General features: G+C 36.9%; 1 protein-coding gene across 3 annotated transcripts in view; it reads right to left on the reverse strand.

The window, feature by feature from the left end:
- The window catches only part of GKAP1 (G kinase anchoring protein 1), an 87,698-nt gene that overhangs the window by 36,733 nt on the left and 26,578 nt on the right, over positions 1–24,387 (reverse strand). For all 3 annotated transcript variants that reach the window (XM_040244484.1, XM_040244502.1, XM_040244493.1), the window contains 3 exons: positions 23,992–24,069; positions 20,092–20,215; positions 17,206–17,228 (listed from right to left, as the gene is read on the reverse strand). In XM_040244484.1, the coding sequence (XP_040100418.1) occupies positions 17,206–17,228; positions 20,092–20,215; positions 23,992–24,069 (225 nt within the window). The remainder of the gene's footprint in view (positions 1–17,205; positions 17,229–20,091; positions 20,216–23,991; positions 24,070–24,387) is intronic.

Below are 24,387 nucleotides of genomic sequence, written 5' to 3' on the forward strand. Positions count from 1 at the left end.
ACTCTGCATAGAAGTTAAACAAGCAGGGTGACAATATACAGGCTTGACGTACTCCTTTTCCTATTTGAAACCAGTCTGTTGTTCCATATCCAGTTCTAACTGTTGCTTCCTGACCTGCACACAGATTTCTCAAGAGGCAGGTCAGGTGGTCTGGTATTCCCATCTCTTTCAGAATTTTCCACAGTTTCTTGTGATCCACACAGTCAAAGGCTTTGGCATAGTTAATAAAGCAGAAATAGATGTTTTTTTTGGAACTCTCTTGCTTTTTCGATGATCCAGTGGATGTTGGCAATTTGATCTCTGGTTCCTCTGCCTTTTCTAAAACCAGCTTGAACATCAGGGAGTTCACTGTTCACGTATTGTTGAAGCCTGGCTTGGAGAGTTTTGAGCATTACTTTACTAGCATGTGAGATGAGTACAATTGTGCAGTAGCTTGAGCATTCTTTTGCATTTCCTTTCTTTGGAATTGGAATGAAAACTGACCTTTTCCAGTCCTGTGGCCACTGCTGAGTTTTCCACATTTGCTGGCATACTGAATGCAGCACTTTCACAGCACCATCTTTCAGGATTTGAAAGGGCTCAACTGGAATTCCATCACCTCCACTAGCTTTGTTCGTAGTGATGCTTTCTAAGGCCCACTTGACTTCACATTCCAAGATGTCTGGCTCTAGATTAGTGATCACATCATCATGATTATCTGGGTCGTGAAGATCTTTTTTGTATAGTTCTTCTGTGTATTCTTGCCACCTCTTCTTAATATCTTCTGTTTCTGTTAGGTCCATACCATTTCTGTCCTTGATTGAGCCCATCTTTGCATGAAATGTTCCGTTGGTATCTCTCATTTTCTTGAAGAGATCTCTAGTCTTTCCCATTCTGTTCTTTTCCTCTATTTCTTTGCATTGATCACTGAGGAAGGCTTTCTTATCTCTTCTTGCTATTCTTTGGAACTCTGCATTCAGATGTTTATATCTTTCCTTTTCTCCTTTGCTTTTCGCCTCTCTTCTTTTCACAGCTATTTGTAAGGCCTCTCCAGACAGCCATTTTGCTTTTTTGCATTTCTTTTCCATGGGGATGGTCTTGATCCCTGTCTCCTGTACAATGTCACGAACCTCATTCCATAGTTCATCAGGCACTCTATCTATCAGATCTAAGCCCTTAAATCCTATTTCTCACTTCCACTGTATAATCATAAGGGATTTGATTTGGGTCATACCTGAATGGTCTAGAAGTTTTCCCTACTTTCTTCAATTTAAGTCTGAATTTGGCAAAAAGGAGTTCATGATCTGAGTCACAGTCAGCTCCTGGTCTTGTTTTTGTTGACTGTATAGAGCTTCTCCATCTTTGGTTGCAAAGAATATAATCAATCTGATTTTGGTGTTGACCATCTGGTGATGTCCATGTGTAGAGTCTTCTCTTGTGTTGTTAGAAGAGGGTGTTTGCTATGACCAGTGCATTTTCTTGGCAAAACTCTATTAGTCTTTGCCCTGCTTCATTCTGCATTCCAAGGCCAAATTTGCCTGTTACTCCAGGTGTTTCTTGACTTCCTACTTTTGCATTCCAGTCCCCTATAATGAAAAGGACATCTTTTTTGGGTGTTAGTTGTAAAAGGTCTTGGAGATCTTCACAGAACCGTTCAACTTCAGCTTCTTTAGCATTACTGGTTGGGGCATAGACTTGGATTACTGTGATATTGAATGGTTTGCCTTGGAGACAAACAGAGATCATTCTGTCGTTTTTGAGATTGTATCCAAGTACTGCATTTTGGATTCTTTTGTTGACAATGATGGCTACTCCATTTCTTCTGAGGGATTCCTGCCCGCAGTAGTAGATATAATGGTCATCTGAGTTAAATTCACCCATTCCAGTCCATTTTAGTTCACTGATTCCTAGAATGTCGACATTCACCCTTGCCATCTCTTGTTTGACCACTTTCAATTTGCCTTGATTCATGGACCTGACATTCCAGGTTCCTTTTTACAGCACTGAACCTTGCTTCTATAACCAGTCACATCCACAGCTGGGTATTGTTTTTGCTTTGGCTCCATCCCTTCATTCTTTCTGGAGTTATTTCTCCACTGATCTTCAGTAGCATATTGGGCACCTACTGACCTGGGGAGTTCCTCTTTCAGTATCCAATCTATTGCCTTTTCATACTGTTCATGGGGTTCTCAAGGCAAGAATACTGAAGTGGTTTGCCATTCCCTTCTCCAGTGGACCACCTTCTGTCAGACCTCTCCACCATGACCCGCCTGTCTTGGGTTGCCCCGCAGGCATGGCTTGGTTTCATTGAGTTAGACAAGGCTGTGGTCCTAGTGTGATTAGATTGACTAGTTTTCTGTGAGTATGGTTTCAGTGTGTCTGCCCTCTGATGCCCTCTTGCAACACCTACCATCTTACTTGGGTTTCTTTTACCTTGGGCGTGAAACAATAATAAGACAACACACTTTAAAATGGGCAGAAGATATGAATAAATATTTCCTCAAATAAGATGCAAGAATAGCCGATGAGTAAATAAAAAGATATTCAAAATCACTAGTCATTAGGGAAATGCAAGCTAAAATTATACAGCCACTCATATAGTCACTGGCTATAATCAAAACAAGAGACAATATCAAGTGTTGGCAGGGATGTGGAGAAACTGGGACCCTCTTATGGTGCTGGTGGGAATGATAAACAGTACAGTCACTTTGGAAAACAGCTTGACAAGACACTTAAATAAAAGTCAAACACAAATTTCCATACAACCCAGCAATTTCACTCCTAAGTATCCACCTAAGAGAAATGAAAACACCTCCACACAAAGACATGCATCAGATGTTGGTAGCAAATGTCCATCAACTAGGGAATAAACAACATGTATGCAATGGAATGCTACTCAACAATAAAGTAAGATGAATTATTGACACATGCTACAACATAGAAATACCGTTCATGCGGTTCTCAAGGCAAGAATACTGAAGTGGCTTGCCATTCCCTTCTCCAGTGGACCACATTCTGTCAGACCTCTCCACCATGACCTGCCCATCTTGGGTTGCCCCGCAGGCATGGCTTGGTTTCATTGAGTTAGACAAGGCTGTGGTCCTAGTGTGATTAGATTGACAGTCAAGGCTATGGTTTTTCCTGTGGTCATGTATGGATGTGAGAGTTGGACTGTGAAGAAGGCTGAGTGCTGAAGAATTGATGCTTTTGAACTATGGTGTTGGAGAAGACTCTTGAGAGTCCCTTGGACTGCAAGGAGATCCAACCAGTCTATTCTGAAGGAGATCAACCCTGGGATTTCTTTGGAAATAATGATGCTAAAGCTGAAGCTCCGGTACTTTGGCCACCTCATGCGAAGAGTTGACTCATTGGAAAAGACTCTGATGCTAGGAGGGATTGGGGGCAGGAGGAGAAGGGGATGACCGAGGATGTGATGGCTGGATGGCATCACGGACTCGATGGATGTGAGTCTGAGTGAACTCCAGGAGATGGTGATGGACAGGGAGGCCTGGCGTGCTGCGATTCATGGGGTCGCAAAGAGTCAGACACGACGGAGCGACTGAACTGAACAACATAGAAAAACCTCAAAAACATTATGCTAGGGACTTCCCTGGCAGTTCAGTGTTTTAAGACTTTAGGTTTCCAATACAGAGGATGTGAGATGAATCCCTAATTGGGGAATTAAGATCCCATGTGGCACAGCCTAGCAAACAAACAAAATAAACATTATGCTAAGTGAAAGAAGTCGAATGTAAAAGAATACATGAGTCCATTCACATTGTGTGTGTGTGTGTGCGTGTGTGTGTGCGTGTGTGGTGCGCACACGCATGCATGCACTCAGTTGTGTCTGACTCTTTTTGCAACCCCAGGGACTGTAGCAGGCTCCTCTGTCCATGGGATTTCCCAGGCAAGAATACTGGAATGGGCTGCCACTTCCTTCTCCAGGGGATCTTCCAACCCAGGCATCAAACCCACATCTCTTGTGTCTCCTGCATTGGCTGGCAGATTATTTAACTAGCACCACCTGGGAAGCCATTCACATTCGATTACCAGAAAATGCAAATCTCTAGGAACACAAAGCAGATCAGAATTTGCCAGGGGCTGAAGATGGAGTTGAGATTGACTATAAATGGATATAAGGGAACTTTGGGGGATGACAGAAATGTCTTAAACTATGGTTATGGTTGCATAGTTCTTTAAATTTATTATAAATTATCGGATTATATCCTTACAATAGGTGAATGTTACACTATGTAAATTATAACTGAATAAAGCTTTTTTTAAAAAGGACACCCATGATTCCACTAATTTACTTAAAAACTATATTATGTGCCCTCCACAAGAGTAACAAATTTAGTGTTTATCATTTTCATCTTTTACTATTTTATAGATGCATCAGAAAACAATATATTTTCATTTTGCTTGTTTTACTTTTTATTATGAAAAATTTCACCTGTATACTCTACAACTACTTTAACAATCATTATAATTTCTTAACAATTTATCCCATCCCCTTTTTCACTTAGCTATTTTATAGTATTAACATGACATTTCATCTCAAACTTCACATGGAGTAAGCTACAAAAAAAAAAATTTATAATTTAACTATAACATCATCACACCTAATAAAACATTATAATACCTACTCATATTTAAATTTCTTCAATTGTACAAAACTGTCTTTTACTGATCATTTCTCACACCTCCTTTAATCCAGAACATCCCCTCCCCACACTCCACTTTTCCTTCTCCATAACACTTTGCTGAAGAGACCAGGCCAACTGTCCTACAAAGTGTCCATCTTCTAGATTTGCCTCATTGATTCCATTAGGTATAATTTAACTTGTGCTTCTAATCCCTATTTATCCCTTAAAATGGAAGTCAGACCTTAGTGAAAGCTGCTCAGTCATGTCCGACTCTTTGCGACCCCATAAACTATACAGTCCATGGATTGTCCTTCCATGAAAGTCCTTCTCCAGCGGATCTTCCCAACACAGGAATCAAATCAGGGTCTCCAGCATTGCAGGCGGATTCTTTACCAACTGAGCTATCAGGGAAGCCCGAAAGACCTTAAGACCTGATCTATATGTAGCTTAAACATTTTTGGCAAGAGTATTCAGTTTTGCTTGATTTTACGTTTTAAAAAATTGGTATCACTTTGATGTGGTTCTAAGATTTTTTCATTTAACATTCTCTTTTGGATTCATCTATTTTGTTGCCTGGATTTATACACTAATTTTCACTACTGCATAAACCATTGTGTGATTATAATTAAAATTTACCCATTCCACTGAAGATTTACACTTAGATTTTTCCATTTTTGGCTGGGCTGTTACACATTTATAAACATTTAAGCACACAGTTTACAGGATACATGGGGAAGTTTCTCTAGGCATATACATCTGACAGGTCTTATCAGGGATCAGCAAACTATAGCCCAAAAGGGGCCTATTGCAGTTTTCTGTAAATAAAATTTTATTGGAACACATCCATGCTCATTTATGTATTGCCTATGGCTGTTTTTATATTATAGTGGCACAGTTCAGTACTTGTGAAAGAGATTTTGATATGTCCCTAAAATATCTGCTGCCTATTCCTTTACAGAAGTTTATTGACTCCTGGGTTATAATGTATTTCCAAGAACAACAAACTTATGCAAAATATTTGTACTAATTTACATTTCCACCAATGTAAACCAATCCATAACTCCTTTGACTTATAACCTCTGAATCTTGGTATTTCCAAACTTCATAATTTTTGCCTATGTATTGAGTGGGGAAAGAAAGTTCTCAGTGTGGTCATCATTTGCATTTCTCCCAACAGAGGCAAGGTTGGACATTTTTTCATGTTTTTTGCTATTAATATTTCCCTGTTTTGTAAAATGTTTGATGTCTCTTATCTATTTTTAAAACTTATTATCCTATGAGCCAGTAAAAAAATAAGACAATCTCTTTTTTTAACCATGTGATACTTTTTTATGTATGTGGACACTAATTGTCTATCAGTTCTATGTATTGAAAATAGCTTCTCTCAATTTGTACCTTGTCTTTTAAAATTCAGTTTAGTATTTCTGTGGAAAACAGGTTACTTGTTTTGAGCAGCATCCAATTTATCAACCTTTCATTTTATAGTGTTTTTGATAAGTTTTTCCCTATCCCTCGTGAGAAATATATTCTCCTGTATTTTATAGTTCTAAGGGTGGTATAATTTCTTTCATATATAACTATTTAATCTATGTGGAATAGATTTTAATGTATGATGGAAGGTAGAGATCCAATTTGATTTTCTTAATATGACTAACAACTGCCCCTCACTCTTTCATATATAAGACATTATGATGTGATGACCACACTGCAGTATTAGCACAGGAATAAATGGACCAGTGGATGAGAATACAGGTATACCCTGATTTATTATGCTCTGCTTTACTGTGCTTCACAGTTACTGAGTATTTTTACAAACTGAAGATTTACAGCAATCCTATGTTGTCATATTAGCATTTTCTATCAATTAAGTATTTTTACTACTATATGAACAATTTAAAGGATGTAATGCTATTGTACACTTAATAGACTACAGTATATTGTAAACATAACATATGCACTGGGAAACTAAAAATTTGTGTGACTCATTCTACTGCTGTATTTGCTTTATTGTGGTGGTCTAGAACTGAACCTAGGGTATCTGAAATATCTCCTAGGATATTCCTGTAGTTTTCAGTGTACACCAGTTTTCAGTGTTCACCTCCTTGGTTAAATTTATTTCTAGGTATTTTATTTTTCTGATACAATTGCAAATGGGACTGTTTTCCTAATTGTTCTTTCTGATAGTTCACTATTAGTACACAGAAATGAGAGAGATTTCTGTATACTAGTTTTGTACCCTGCAAAGTTCACTTATTAGTTATAATAATAGTTTTTTGGTAAGTCTTTATAGTTTTCTATGTTAGAACTGACCTTTGAACAATCAAGAGTCTGAACCACGTGGGTCCACTTATATACAGATTTTTTTAATAGTAGATACTATAGTACTGCACTAGCTATGGTTGGCTGAATCTGTGAATGCAAAACTTCAAACACAGAGGAACCTCTAATACAGAGGAACTGGCTATACAGATAGCCAACTATAAATTACACATGGATTTTTGACTATATGGAGGGTTGGCACCCCTGACCCCTGCACTAGTCAAGGGTCAAATGCAAATAGAGTAATCTGTAAACAGTGATAGTTTTACTAATTCCTTTCCAATTTGGATGCCTTTTATTTCTTCTTGACTAATTAAATCCTGATCAGGATTTCCAATACTATGTCGGACCAAACTGTTTGTAACAAATTACCTCTTCATAGGCAGTGTACTATTCCTTATTCTTGGGGGCTTCCCAAGTGGCACCAGTGGTAAAGAACCTGCCTGCCAAGAGACACGGGTTCAATTCCTAGGTCACAAAGATCCTCTGGAGGAGGACATGGCTACCCACTCCAGTATTCTTGCTTAGAAAATCCCATGGACAGAAGAGCCTGGAGGGTTCCAGTCCATATGGTGGCAGAGTCAGACATGACTGAAATGACTTAGCACACACGTTCATAGTCTACATCCTCAGCAACACTTCAAATCATCAGATTCTGATTTCTGCCAACACAGAAGGTAAATACTATTCTCACTGTGGTTTTAATTTGTATGTCCCTGATTAGGAAAGAGGCTGGACATCTTTTTGTATGTTTTAAGCACACGTAAATATGCTCTTTCATGAGTACTTGTTTTTCCATCCATTCTTCAATTGAGTTCTTTGGAAAATATATTTTCCTACTCTGAAGACCATTATTTCATTTTTCTAATATACTTCAATGGGAAAAAGTCCTTGATTCAATGTACACGTTTACAGTTAGTAGGTTTTGTGTTTTCCTTACCCTAAAATAATGAACATATTCCTGCATTTGCACCTGAATTATTTGGAACATTGCCTTTGACTTTTAGGCCTCTGATCCACTGTGGATGAATTTTTGTGTATGATGTGAAGTAATGCTGAGTTTTAAGCCAAAAGAGCTATGGTTTTTCAAGTACTCATGTATGGATGTGAGAACTGGACTATAAAGAAAGCTGAACGCTGAAGAATTGATGCTTTTGAATTGTGGTGTTGGAGAAGCCTTGAGAGTCCCTTGGACTGCAAGGAGATCCAATCAGTCTATCCTAAAGGAAATCAGTCCTGAATATTCATTGGAAGGACTGATGCTGAAGCTGAAACTCCAATACTTTGGCCACCTAATGCGAAAAACTGACTCATTTGAAAAGAGCCTGATGCTGGGAAAGACTGAAGGCAGGCGGAGAAGGGGACGACAGAGGATGAGATGGTTGGATGGCATCACCAACTCAATGGACATGAGTTTGAGTATACTCTGAGCATTGATGATGGACAGGGAAGCCTGGCGTGCTACAGTCCATGGGGTTGCAAAAAGTCCAACGGGACTGAGCAACTGAACTGAACTGATGTGAAGTAATAATCCCATCTATTTTCCCCCATATATTCGGTTGGTCTCCAAACCCCCACTTATTCTAAAAAGTAAATCCTTTTTCCAGTAATATTCACATCACTTTGCTACAATCAAGGCACATACATGGCTGTTCTGTTTATGGGCCATTTTGTTCTAAAGGTCTACTTGTCTATCACTATGCCAAATCCAGGCTTCCTTGGTGGCTCAGATGGTAAAGAGTCTGCCTGCAGTGCAAGAGACCTGGGTTTGATCCCTGGGTTGGGAAGATCCCCTGGAGAAGGAAATGGCAACCCACTCCAGTACTCTTGCCTGGAAAATTCCATGGACTAGGAGGCTCCTCAGAGTCTGGTAGGCTACAGTCCATGGGGTCACAAAGAGTCAGACACGACAGAGTGACTTTACTTACTTACTTTACTATGTCAAATCCTTACTGTATTAGTTTTTAAAAAAATCTTGAATATCTGATTTTTCAAATCTGCCTTTTTCTTCCTCAAGAGCATTTTGGCTATTTTTGGGTCTTTGCACTTGCACATTAATTTTAGAAGTGATTTCATTTTTAGTTTAACTAAGCTGTGATTTTGAGATTACATTGATTTTATACATTAATTTGAGGAAAAGTGACCCCTTTATAGTAAGTAAGCCAATCCATGAACACAGTGTCTCCTATAATTTTCCCAATATGGGTATTATACATCATTTATTAGATTTATAAGAATTATTACAACTTATTATTTTAAAAAGCATTTTGCTTTTAATTACACTTCCTGATGTTGTTGGCATAGAGGAATACAAATAAAAATTGAAAATGTTTCTTCATTTAAAGTTTAGTTCAAGAGTGCATTGTACTAATGGCAGTGATCAAGAGGCAGTAATACAAGAGGCAGTGAGCAAGACCATCCCTAAGAAAAAGAAATGCAAAAAGGCAAAATGTTGTCTGACGAGGCCTTTCAAATAGCTGAGAAAAGAAGTTAAAGGCAAGAAGAAAAGGAAAGATATTCCCATTTGAATGTACAGTTCCAAAGAAGAGCAAGGAGAGATAAGAAAGCCTTCCTCAGTGATCAATGCAAAGAAACAGAGGACAACAATAGAATGGGAAAGACTAGAGATCTCTTCAAGAAAATTACAGATACCAAGGGAACATTTCATGCAATGATGGGCACAATAAAGGACAGAAATGGCATGGACCTAACAGAAACAGAAGATATTAAGAAGAGGTCGCAAGAATACACAGAACTATACAAAAAAGATCTTCATGACCCAGATAACCACAATGGTGTAATCACTCACCTAGAGCCAGACATTCTGGAATGCAAAATCAAGTGGGCCTTAGGAAGAAGCATCACAATGAACAAAGCTAGTGGAGGTGATGGAAATCCACCTGAGCTTTTTCAAATCCTAAACGATGATGCTGTGAAAGTGCTGCATTCAATATGCCAGCAAATTTGGGAAACTCAGCAGTGGCTACGGGATTGGAAAAGGTCAGTGTTCATTCCAATCCCAAAGAAAGGCAATGACAAAGGACGTTCAAACTACTGCACAATTGCCCTCATCTCACACACTAGCAAAGTAATGCTCAAAATTCTCCAAGCCAGGCTTCAACGGTATGTGAACCAATTCCAGATGTTCAAGCTGGATTTAGAAAAGGCAGAGGAACCAGGGATCAAATTGCCAACATCTGATGGATCACTGAAAAAGCAAGAGAGTTCCAGAAAAACACCTACTTCTGCTTTATTGATTACACCAAAGCCTTTGACTGTGTGGATCATAACAAACTGTGGAAAATTCTGAAAGAGATGGGAACATGAGACAACCTGACCGTCCTCCTGAGAAATCTGTATGTAGGTCAGGAAGCAACAGTTAGAACTGGACATGGAACAACAGACTGGTTCCAAATAGGAAAGGAGTATGTCAAGGCTGTATATGGTCACCCTGCTTATTTAACTTCTATGCAGAGTACATCATGAGAAACGCTGGGCTGGAAGAAGCACAAGCTGAAATCAAGATTGCCGGGAGGAATATCAAGAACCTCAGATATGCAGATGACACCACCCTTATGGCAGAAAGTGAAGAAGAACTAAAGAGCCCCTTGATGAAAGTCAAAGAGGAGAGTGAAAAAGTTGGCTTAAAACTCAACATTCAGAAAACGAAGATCATGGCATCTGGTCCCATCACTTCATGGCAAATAGATGGGGAAACAGTGGAAACAGTGACAGATTTTATTTTTGGGGGCTCCAAAATCACTGCAGATGGTGACTGCAGCCAGGAAATTAAAAGATGCCTGCTCCTTGGAAGAAAGGCTATGACCAACCTAGACAGCATATTAAAAAACAGAGACATTACTTTGCCAACAAAAGTCTATCTAGTCAAAACTATGGTTTTTCCAGTAGTCATATGAGAGTTGGACCATAAAGAAAACTGAGCACTGAAGAATTGATGCTTTTGAACTGTGGTGTTGGAAGAAGACTCTTGAGAGTCTCTTGGACAGCAAAGAGATCCAACCAGCCCATGCTAAAGGGAATCAGTCCTGATATTCACTGGAAGGACTGATGCTGACACTGAAACTCCAACACTTTTGCCATCTGACAAGAAGAACTGACTCACTGGAAAAGCCCCTAATGCTGGGAAAGATTGCTGGACGGAGGAGAAGTGGACGACAGAGGATGTAATGGTTGGATGGCATCACAGACTTGAATGACAGACTTGAGTTTGCGTAAGCTCCAGGAGTTGGTGATGAACACGGAAGCCTGGTGTTCTAATGTCCATGCGGTCGAGAAGAGTCGGACACACTGAGTGACTGAATTGAACTAAACAGAGTCCAAGTACTAAAGTTAGTTAGCATCATTAAAAAAAACCTTTTCTTAGCCTTCCTGCAGGGAATGCAACAATAACTTTCCTTATTTCACAAATTTCTACCTATACTTCCACAAGTATAAAATGGCACAGCCACTTTGGAAAACTCTTCAGTAGTTTACCAAAATTAGATCATGGTAATGACTGTAGGACTCTGTAAATAGTCACATTAAATTACCTGAACAGTACACTTAAAAAAAAAAAAAGGTACATTTAAAATGGATGTTTATAGTACCTGTAAATTAAACCTTGATAAAGCTGTTCTTTAAAATATCATAGCAGCCTCATTCATAACTGTCAAAAAACGGAAACAAACCAAATGTTCACCAACAGGGGAATGAATAAGCTCACTGTGTCATGTTTACACCACAGAACATAATTTAACAATGGAAAGAAGAACTAGTAATACACAACAACATGGATGAATCCTCAAACATTCTGCTGAGACCCCAGAATAACATACCGTATGCTCTATTTTAAATAAAGAGTCAAGACTAATCTATGACAGTAAAAACCACAAAAGTGGCTGCCTGTAGGAAGCAGGATAGGGCACGAGGAATAACAGGGACGGTACAGAAGGGAATTTTTTGATGTAATGAAAATGTTCTTTATGTTGATAGAAATGTAGGTCATATAACTTTACATATGTGTCAAAGCTGCATACTTAAGACTGGTGCATTTTACTGTGTGAAAATTATACTTCAATTAAAAACAAATCTAGTTTCCCACTGAGTACCTGTTTTCTATCTAAAGAATGTATCATTTATAAACTGAGAAATACAAATGCACTTGTTGACAATTTGATTCATATTTCTAAGGGCTCTAAGCCACATTTTAGAAGAACAACCTCCTAGCTGTAAAGTTTTAAGATACCTTAATATACAGTAACATGCAAACCTCAAAATGCTCCATCTGTATGTTATTTCTCTTTTCCGCACTTGAGTGCTCCAAATTTATTCCAAGAAGAAATCTAAATAATGGTGTTCTTTCTTTAAGCATAATATTAAAAATTTCATTATATATGGGATAAGCCTATCTTCTCTCCCCTAGAATAGACCCTGACAGACTCAAGTTTTGAATCTGACTTGAAATAATTATTTGTTAAACCTTTACTATGCAATTAGCACTACGCCACATATTAGCTACTCTTCTGGAACTCACAATTTACTGAGAAAGATAAAAACTATCACACAATATAATAATAAATGTAGTAACTAAGCACTGTTCTGAACATGTCAGAGATGAAAAATAACTATAAAGCATGAAGCCACTTCTCCCTCTTTTATTAATGGCAAACATAATTAACTGATAGTGGCACTTTTTCTTGCTGAGCAAGGATGCAGTCTCAGAATTCTTCTTAATATTGAGCTCCATGAAGACCCTAACAATGTGCTTGAACTGGCAGAGCAATTAAAACATGTTTCTCTGTTACAGTGTGATAAAAATACAAGGAGAAGCAGTCCAAAAAGGCTAGAGAAAGTTTTAGTAAGAAGGCAGAACATTCATTCATCAAATAACATTCATGCGTCCATGGGGTCACAAAGAGTCAAGACACAACTGAGCATATGCACGTGCAGGCAAGCAGACACACATACACACAGTATGAAAGGAGTTAGTGCACACGTGCATGCACACACACACACAATGAAAGGAGTGCATGCGCACACACACAGTATGAAAGGAATTAGTGCATGCACGCATGTGAACACACACACCATATGAAAGAAGTTAGTGCATGTGTGCGTGTGAAAACACACACAGTGTGAAAGGAGTTAGTGCATGCATGCGCACATGTGCACAAACACACATACACACTATGAAAAGAGTTAGGACTACCAGAGAAATTAAAGCAGTAAGATATGGTCCCAGATTTCAAAAAAATCAAATTTATTCAAGAAGCAAAACAGTGATAAAACAGGATGTTGAGTGCTATCAAGCATACACAGGATGTTTGGGCATCTAAATAAGACCACGATGAGGTAACTTTTCCAGGAAAAAAAGTGACTCTTTGGCCAAGTTCTAAAGCATAGTTAGCCAAATAAAGAAAAATGGAGGCGTGTGACATCACCAAGATGGTGACATACGTTGTTCCTGATTTCACACTCTTATAAGAACTAACAACTATTCATGGACAAGACACCACTGAGAAAGATGGAAGGAAAGAATACATGGGAGGCAAGGTAGTATGAGAAAGTATAGCACATACACTTGTACAGCTTGACACGGAGTCAATCTTGAAACATGAGGAGGATTTTAATATGTAGTAAGAGAATGACAATAGTTGAGATACCACTGATTTTATAAATTCTACCATTCAATTATTATTATATGCAGGTATTCCTGAAGTTAAAAGTTAAATAACAGCTCTAAAGAAATAATGAATCAAGGAAATAATTATTAATAGCTACTAGCCTTAACCCTAACTTTATAATGGCTCACAACACTTGAAACCACTGATCAATTTTTAAAATAAACTTTTAAATGTGGAAAAGTCTTAGATTTACAGTAAAGTTTCAGATAATAGAGAATTTCCATACATATCTCTCACCCAGTGTCCCTTGTTGATAACTTCTTACATAATTGTGGTACACTTGTTACAACTAAGGAACCATTACTGGCGTATTACTATAATTAGACTTCACACTTTATCTGGATTTTCCTAGAACTAGTTTTCTCTAATGTTCTTTTTCTGTTCCAAGATCCCATCCAGGATATATTACATTTAGTTATCCTGTCTCCGTAGCCTTCTCTGAGCCATGACATTTTCTCAGACTTCGTTTTTGATGACCTTTATATTTTCAAGTCATACAGGTACAATGTATGTATTACATGTACAGTATGTACAATGTTACAATGTAATTATGTAGAATGGTAGTTATTATGTAGAATGGTCCTGGATATGCATTTGTTTGATGTTTTTCTCAAAACTAGACATGTGTTTTAGGGGAAAAAACCACAGAGGATTAGGCCGTTCTCATCACATCAAGGATACATACTACCAACATGATTTAACACTAATATTAACATTTATCACCTGGCAAGGCTATGTTTGCCAGGTTTCTCCAGTGTAGTTACTTTCCCTCCCTTTCTACAGTCTACCTTCGGAAGCAAGTTATTAAATACATCCCACACTCAAGGGAAGTGGAGAGAGTTAAGCAAAAGCAGATGTTTTCCTGTAATACTCCTGCATTTTCTATGATCCAATGGATGTTGGCAATTTGATCTCTGGTTCCTCTGCTTTTTCTAAATCCAGCTTGAACATCTGGAAGTTCTTGGTTCACATACTGTTGAAGCCTGGCTTGGAGAATTTTGAGCATTACTTTACTAGCGTGTGAGATGAGGGCAATTGTGCAGTAGTTTGAACATTCTTTGGCACTGCCTTTCTTTGGGACTGGAATGAACACTGACCTTTTCCTGTGGTCCTGTGGCCTCTGCTGAGTTTCCCAAATTTGCTGGCATATTGAATGCAGCACTTTCACAGCATCATCTTTTAGGATTTGAGATAGTTCAGCCGGAATTCCATCACCTCCACTAGCTTTGTTCATGGTGATGCTTCCTAAGGCCCACTTGACTTTGCATTCCAGAATGTCTGGCTCTAGGTGAGTGATTACACCATCGTGGTTATCTGGGTCATGAAGATCTTTTTTGTATAGTTCTTCTATGTATTCTTGCTACCTCTTCTTAATATCTTGTTTCTGTTAGGTCCATGCCATTTCTGTCCTTTATTGTGCCCATCATTGCATGAAATGTTCCCTTGGTATCTGTAATTTTCTTGCAGAGATCTCTAGTCTTTCCCATTCTATTGCTGTCCTCTATTTCTTTGCATTGATCACCGAGGAAGGCTTTCTTATCTCTCCTTGCTCTTCTTTGGAACTGTACATTCAAATGGGAATATCTTTCCTTTTCTCCTTTGCCTTTAGCTTCTCTTCTTTTCTCAGCTATTTGAAAGGCCTCGTCAGACAACATTTTGCCTTTTTGCATTTCTTTTTCTTAGGAATGGTCTTGCTCACTGCCTCCTGTTCAATGTCACCAACCTCCATCCATAGTTCTTCAGGCACTCTATGAAATCTAATCCCTTGAATCTATTTGTCACTTTCACTGTATAATCATAATGGATTTGATTTGGGTCATACCTGAATGTTCTAGTGGTTTTCCCTACTTTCTTCAATTTAAGAATTTCCCTAATTTCTTCAATTTCCCTATTTTCTTCAATTCCTTCAGTTTAAGTATCCAAATCCCCAGAAAATCAGTAATACATTCAACAGTAGCAGAACATAACTTTGGTATATTTTCAATACATATCATAGAATAATGTGATACATATTTTTGTGACCAATTTCTTAAAATATTTATGTAGGAAATAAATTATAATTAGACTGCATTTACAAATATTTATAACATCTTAATCATCAAGATTACTCACAGTGAATTTTATTACATATCAAATTATTTCAAAATAGATAAATACAGGCCTAGAACTATAATGAAACACAAAACATATGTTATGTCTCATGTTTGTTTAAATGCAACTTGGGTTAAATATATTAAATAGATCCTGTCAGTCTGCTTTGTTTTTTCCTTTCATGTCAGTGAAGAAAAAAAGCAAGCATAAATAGCTCATGAAAATTATCTTTCCCTCCACTAACAGTTGCCAGTACTATCTGAAGAATACATGTATCTGTTTTATCATTTGCATAAAACTACCCTCCCAATAAATCAATGGATTAAAAAAAAAATAAAATCACTCCAAAAGTACACACATCTTCCACTTTCAAACACATAATTAATGTGTGTGTGTGTGTGTTAGTCACTCAGTCGTGTCCGACCCTTTGCGATCCCATGGACTGTAGCCCACTGTTCATGGAATTCTCCAAGCAAGAATTCTGGAGTGGGTAGCCATTCCCTTCTTCAGAGGATCTTCTAATATATAATATTCAGTCTATATTTGCAGTCATTTAATTTTAATCTAAAAACAGTGACAGTGGCTTGTAAATAACTTTAAAAGAATTTCAATCATCTGTTTTAACAATAAATGAGTTTTGTGTTTGAGTACACAGCTGAGGATTATATTACTAATATAGTTACAGAGTTATATAGATGTGGTTTTCTTAGAAAGGATTTCATTTCCCTGACCTATCAAGAAAACATCTGAAACAACAAAAATAATCAAAACTATGTATGTATTCTACAGTGAAATCAAGGAACATCTGACTATTAAAAAAATCAATTAACAGAATTACTAACAAGAAAACATACATGACACAAAAATAATGAAACCTTAGATTATTACCTAAAGAAGCCAAAGAACTCTTAACATTTTATTAGTACCTTCCTCAATATTAGAAGGTATTTTATAGAAGTACCTGCCAATGCTAAAAGGTTTATAGAGACTGTATTAGTCTTAACAGAAAAAAGTAACCAATAACACTAGAAAAGTATGTGTAGGTTGCACTACCCTCTAATGGCAAATGATAAGAGAAATATATGACGAGGTTAATCTTATCCATAGGTATAAACAATAAAATCACAGCTTACCTCACAATTTCTATAACTCCAAAATATTCTGAGTCATGGTTTCAGGATTTTTTTTTAATAACGTTTTCAAGTATTAACCACTTTTCCCTAAAATTTTAAACTTACATGTGGTAACCTTTAGACACACAACTAGGATGCTAAAGTCAAATGATACTGTATTTCATGCAAATAGTACTTTTATTCTACTGTACTGTACTTTATATCATTTTAATTGCAAGACAAAGGATTGAGTTTAATTATTCATGACAAACGTGGGCTATCCTTTAAATGGCTATATCTCAAAAAAAACTTATAAACACTAAAGTACTACTCTTAAAACCAACAAATGTTAAAGATGGTTACAATAATACTTACCTCAGTCTTTTTACTAATGTGATCTGTAAACAAACAAACAAAAAAAGTGAGACTTCACTGAAGGACATTAACATATAAAATATTTCAATATGTACAAAATATTTAAGTTATTGAAAAGAATTTCAAAATTATAAGAGTTACACCAGGCTTCCCTGGTGGCTCAGCAGTAAAGAATCCACCTACATCCCTGAATCAAGAAGATCCCCTTGAGAAGGAGATGGCAACTCACTCCAATATTCTTGCCTGGGAAATTCCATGGACAGAGAAGCCTGGTGGGCTACAGTCCATGGAGTCGCAAAAGAGTTCGATATAACTTAGCGATTGAACAACAACAATAAGAGTTACAGAAGTCATTTGGGGGTTGTCTGGGACTCACATCAGATTTACTTTTCTAGGGATAAGATGTTAAAATTTACCATATAATTACTAATTTGCTCAGCTTAAGGATTCATATCCCACTAAATGCCTCCCATACCAAGGGGTATTATTAAATTCTAAACATTTGAATTTCATATATTTTAGATTTGTTGTTTCACATAACTATTTTTTGGGGGGGGGCACTTGAAGAGAGGTAAACATGTCTAAAATCAAATCACAGGGTAAAGATTGTACAGACCACTGCCTTTGTGGGATAAAAGGTAGAACAGTAATTTGTGTCCTGTAAAACTATTAGCTAGGTTTTTTTAAAATTTTTAAACCAAAAAAATAAAAAATAAAATAAAAATTTAAAACACATATTATAGTAATAATACTGTGAAAAAAATCCTAAAAATTAATGTATATTTATGTTGACACAACTATATCAGAATTAAACAAACCGTTGACTTAGTAACAACATGGTATTTCTGGGAAATGATTACAAGGAAGACACAGGGAATCCACATAGACAAAAGGTTGAAACTAATAGGTAGCAAGTGTTCTTATTTAAATTGGAGATGATCAAGGTATCTAATATTTAACAATGCTTCTCAGGCACAGTAGAAACTTTCCATTCTCAAAGACTAAAAATAATTTAACAGCATAGTTTCTTATGAAAAATCTATTTGCAAATCTAAAAGCTGGGTCCAGTTCTCTAAAGCATCCACCGATCAGAATAGAGTCCATAAACCCAGTAAATGTCAAAATCGTGTTTCAGGTCAAACTACCAAATCCTGATAGGCTACTCAGTCATTCTTCTTGCATGTTCTACTTAGTATTCAACGTGAAGCCAGAAACCCAGGGAAGAACCATGATAGTGTTTATCATGTTTTGAAATAGTTATGCAGCCAGCCTTTAACAATATCATACTAATGTCATTCTTAACTCATCTAATAAATTTACATAGTATTTAAACATATGATAAATAAAGTTTTTAAAAACATTCTTTTCATATCTTTGCCTAGTTTATAATGACATAACTCTTACATAAAATCATTCTTACTAAAATTGGAAATTTAACATGTATCTGTTCTTTTAACCCCAAAACAAAGTGACTTAATTGGAAAAGTCAGCTACAGGAAAAACTTTCCTCATCCTTAAATGTAAACAACGAAATCCTCTAAATTTATTCCTAACTTCACAGACTACAAGGAAATCCAACCAGTCCAACCTAAAGGATATCACTCCTGGGTGTTCACTGGAGGGACTGATGAAGCTGAAACTCTAATACTTTGGCCACCTGATGCGAAGAGCTGACTCATTTGAAAAGACCCTGATGCTGGGAAAGATTGAGGGCAGGAGGAGGAGGGGATGACAAAGGATCAGATGGCTGGATGGCATCACCGACTTGATGGACATGGGTTTGGGTGTACTCAGGAGTTGGTGATGCACAGGGAGGCCTGGCGTGCTGCAGTTCATGTGGTCGCAAAGAGTTGGACACAACCGAGCGACTGAACTGAACTCACAGACAGGCTTGTTTCTAAAAACAGTGAAGTTTTTTTTTTAATATATATTACTGTTATGGTCTTACTAATCCTCACTGACGGTTTCCCTGGTGGCTTAGATGGTAAAGAATCTGCCTCTAATGCAGGAGATCTGGGTTCGATCTCCAGGTTGGGAAGATCCACTGGAGAAGGGAAGAGCAACCCACTCCAGTATTCCCTGCCTGCAGAATTCCATGGACAGAGGAGCCTGGTGGGCTATAGTCCAAGGGATGACCAGTGTATTAAGTTTAAATTCATAAGAGTCAAACTGACTTCAAGATCAATAAACAAACAGCTGTTCATTTGGTCAGCAACTACTCTTATTTTCCTTTGAATATAATTCCCTGCAATACAGTTGGACCTTGCTGTTTATCTGTTCAGCAACTGTTTTGATTGGTGTAAGCATGGCTTGTTGTTATTTAGTTGTTAAGTCGTGTCTAACTGTTTTGCAACCCCATGGACTGTATTTTACCAGGCTCTTCTGACCATGTGATTCTCTAGGCAAGATTACAGGAGTGGGTTACCATTTCCTTCTCCAGGGGATCTTTCCAACCCAGGGATCGAACCCATGTCTTCTATGTCTCCTGCACTGGCAGGCAGATTCTTTTCCACTGCACCTCCTGGGAAGCCTCCTATTTCTAGTCTAGTGTCAGTCAAATTACTTTATGTGTAAGGACAATAATATGTTTCAAGATGACTCAAAACTACAAATATCAATTTTTATTTTCAGTGAATTTTAGAAAAGGGGCAAATTCAGAAATACAGAAAGATAAATTCTTACTGAAATTTTATGAGGTTTTAATGACTGTCTTTAAATCACTTTAACCCCCAAATAGTTTATTTCCAAGCAGGTTTACATGTTTTACATTCTAAGTAACATATTAATGAAACAATCTTAATTTAAAAATTAGAAAGGTACTTAAACTTAAGTATACAAAGACTCAGAATAGTTTCTCTGGCTTAATAGATTTTGTACATATATTACCTTCAGATTGAAACTCTTTTAGTGATATTGTGAGAGGTTTGTCTTTTCCCTGATGAGTCTTTCTTTTGTCTTTTTTATTCATAATCTTTGACTGAGTTGATGCATTTTCAGCATTTTCATATTCCTAAAAAAAAATTACCAACAATAATTAAGCTTGGTTTACACCAGTAAAATCAATTCACCAATATGCAATATGTTTATTAAAGTTATATTTTTAAAGAGGCAAATAAAAAATCAAAACAGAGACTAGCCAAACTGTATAAAAAGTTACCTGTTTATGGATATACTTAATCTTTTGCCTATTAAACAATAAAATAAAAATTAAAAGCTATACCTTGATCTATAACTCTTGAGTTGCTCATCCTCTTCTTCATTGCAGGACCAAAGTTAACACAATAATCTAGGGTCAATTTCCTTTCTCAAACAAACTGAAATCTGGCTTCTGCTAGTCTCTGACACTAAAATTAAAGTCAGCCTCCGGGTGGCTCAGATGGTAAAGAATCTGCCTGCAATGCGGGAGACTCAGGTTCGATCTCTGGGTTGGGAAGATTCCCTGGAGAAGGGAATGGCAATCCACTCCAGTATTCTTGCCTGGAGAATTCTATGGACAGAGGCTACAGTCCATGGGGTGGCAGAGTCAGACACAACTGACCAACTCACACTTTCAGTTTTCTTTTTCAAAGCCAAATCCAAAGACTTTTTTTTTTAAGCATCTCTTGGTTTCCTCAATATACTTCTGACTATGCTTATTTCTCCTTCACTGGTTTCTCTTTTCCCAACTATGTTCTTTAAAATGCAGCTGCTGTTCACCATTATTCCATGCTTAATCTATCTTCATATCCTTTATACCTGTTGTTCTTCAAACTCAAAATTTAAAATTCTGATGACTTGTGTATGTACAGACAACTCACATGGAATGTTCAATAAACATCTGCAAACTAAGCATGTTGAACTCCTAGTGAGTACTTTATTTAATGTCACCATCATTACACTGTCTAGGCTAGAAACCTCAGTGATCCTTGCCTATTCTTCCTTTATATTTTATGTGCACATTAGTTACTAGGTCTTGTTGAGTTTATCTCCTAAAGAGCTCTTAAATCTATCCTCTTTTATTCATCCCCAGCAGGGAAGTTCAGTTCAGTTCAGTCACTCAGTCGTGTCTGACTCGTTGCAACCCCGTGGACTTCATACTTTGTATTTCCCTTGCCTTCTTTAACTTGACATTACAATACTCTCTAGTTTTAGCCCCACCACTCATCTTCTACACTGTTATAGCATGAGTTTCTAAAATGAAAACCTGAAATCTAAAAGTTAAAAATATTCAACAGCTCTCTCCCAACAAATGTATAAAAGACAATCTCCTACGTCTGCACACAATGTTTATACTCTATTCTGGAGGCAGTATCTCCAGCAACTCTAGGTACTAAATTACAGTTTTTCAAAATGCTACTCTTTCACATGTATACATACAAGATATATACTCACCTCTACTTCCTTGAGAATGCCTTTCTCTTGCCTACTGATGAACTTTTAATACTTCAAGACTCCTCTTTAAGAACCTTTTCCTAAGATATCCTGCCATCCTAAGATATCCTGTCACAATATGGATAGACCTTAATAACATTATGCTCAGTGAAATAAGTTAGAGAAAGAGAAGTACTGAATGATATCACTTATATGAGGAATCTTTTTAAAAAAAATAAAGTCAAACCTATTAAAAAAGAGTAAAAGTAGTTACCAGGGGATGGTAAGATGAGACCAATGGTGTTTAAGTATACAAACTTATAATGAGTAATAAATAAACCACAGAGATCCAATGCACAGTATAATGAATAAAAATCAGTAATACTATATATTGCAACACTATCATATGATAAATATCACTTCACTGGCAATCATACTACAATATACAAATATATCAAACTAACACACTATACATCTTATATTTACATACTGTAACACTTCAGATTTATCAAACAAAAAAGAATCCTTTCCTAAAATCCACCCCCATCAAAAGCACAGAAAGTTCTATCTTACTGAATTCCCACTGCAATGAAAACATAAAATCTCTCAATACTATACACTACAATTATATGTATGTCTCTCACTTCACTCCTTCTACTAAATTCAATAGCTTGGACCATGTCTCTATTTTTGTACTGCATGCCTAGCAATTTTTGACTATTCAAAAAAATATTTGGAGAGTGAATGACAGGATCAAAAATGCCATCCCACACTTTAGCTATTATGAAAACCTTTAGGCTAAAATAATCATAGTTATTTTATTGGAATACTGACTTAATATCTACATCAGTGTAATTACATCAAACTAGGTGGGCTGCCGTCTATGGGATCGCACAGAGTCGGACACGACTGAAGCGACTTAGCAGCAGCAGCAGCAGTAGCCATTGCATGGGGCTTCCCTCGTGGCTCAGCAGTAAAGACTGTGCCAGCAATGCAGGGGACCTGGGTTTGATCCCTGGGTCAGGAAGATCCCCTGGAGGAAGGTATGGCAACCCACTCCAGTATTTTTTCCCTAGAGAATCGCATGGACAGAGAAGCCTGTCCACAGGCTGTAGTCCATAGGGCAGCACAGAGCTGGACACAACTGAAGCAACTAAGGAGCAGCAGCAGCAGCCATCACATAGAAAAGGAGTCTGACCATTCTCTGAGAATCATTATAGTCTGATAAAACATGAGCTTTTAGGCACCAGGCCTATGACTGCCTCAAAAAAACTGGCTGGGAGCATATTTTACCAATACCATCTACTCTATTCCTCCTCTAAAGGTATGGCTAATCCTTTTAGCTTTAGAGTGTAGATATATATTTAACAACAAATCATCACTGTAAGATAATATTCTACTTGATAAATTTTATCTTCGAACCAAGCAAGTCAGGAGGATTTTTCCAGTGTAATCTGAAAGTTCATTTAAATGATTAAATCATAGTAAAGCTAGCTGAATCCACTTTTGTATTTGCCAGGTTTGTGTCTAAATGAACAAATAACAGTAAGGATTACAGTTATTCTTGATTATTCCAGATAATACAAATAGGGACATGAAAAATGAAACTAACATATACAGTGTAGCAAGTCCAGTCTAATGGCAACTTTCATCCTCTTCCCTTGAGCTACAAATAAATAGCAAAATCATCTACTGTAAATGTTCACTCCTCTAACACCCTTCATGTTGAGTGAAGGAGTTAGTGTACAGTGATATAGTCTAAAGGCCCTTAAGCCCAAAGGCCATTTATGATCAACCACTAAGTAACCACAAGTTGAATAAATTTTACAGACCAAAAAAAAATTACCAACGTATGCAAAAGACTAAAATGTTACACAATATGGAGATAATATAAATGCTCAATTTAAATACAGAAAATAGAAACAAATGCTACTTTTTGCTTAAATATCCCTACAGTTACAAGCTATATAATGCATTTCAACACATAGCCCAATATTAAAGCTTAGTGATAAATGCTAAATTCACAAGGTCAGATTATCAGAAACATCCTCTCACTTACTTTAACTACAGTGTACCTTCAGTAGAGGGTCTTTTAATGGATGCCCCTGTATACAGAGCTACTCAAATTTTTAAATCTTAACTATTTTCTATGTTCATTTAAAATAAGTTAAAATAAATCATCTGCTATTCATTTCCTCTCTCCCTTTCATTGTGGGTGGAGAAATTTCTTAACTAAACATTCCAAATCACCAGACACCACATGTTTGTGGTATATCTCAAAACTTGAGGAGAATCTCATAAAAACTTTGTTAATACTTTGATACAAGGATGGATTTTTACAACAGACTTTAAAGGAGAACTTTTATGCAAAATTCAGGAAGGCTGGTTCAAACTTTTGACGACGTAAAATATCTAAATCAATAAATGTGTAAATACCTTTTTGTGTTCTTCATATTCTAATTTACTCAGCAACAATGCCTTCTCAAGATCTGCTTCAAACATTTCAGATGTCAGCTAAAAGTAAAAAGTTTCACAATAAACAGATATAGCATTATTTGACACCAGTGAAATAATGATGATAATATATACAGAATAAGAAAACAAATACTTTAAAAAACAGTTGGGTTCTTCAAAGTTATCTATCCATACCAAAGTAGAGAACTCCATAAAAAACAGCTGGGTTCTCTAAAGTTATCTATCCATACCAAAGTAGAGAACTGCATGTTTTATAGATGATACCAAAGCAAAAACTTACAATTTTGATATTTTTACTTCCTCACTGCCAATTATCTGTTGTGTAACTCAATCTTTTTACTCTAATAAAAAAAAAAT

Source organism: Oryx dammah, unplaced genomic scaffold (assembly GCF_014754425.2).
Source record: "Oryx dammah isolate SB20612 unplaced genomic scaffold, SCBI_Odam_1.1 HiC_scaffold_1, whole genome shotgun sequence".
Taxonomy (NCBI): Eukaryota; Metazoa; Chordata; class Mammalia; order Artiodactyla; family Bovidae; genus Oryx; species Oryx dammah.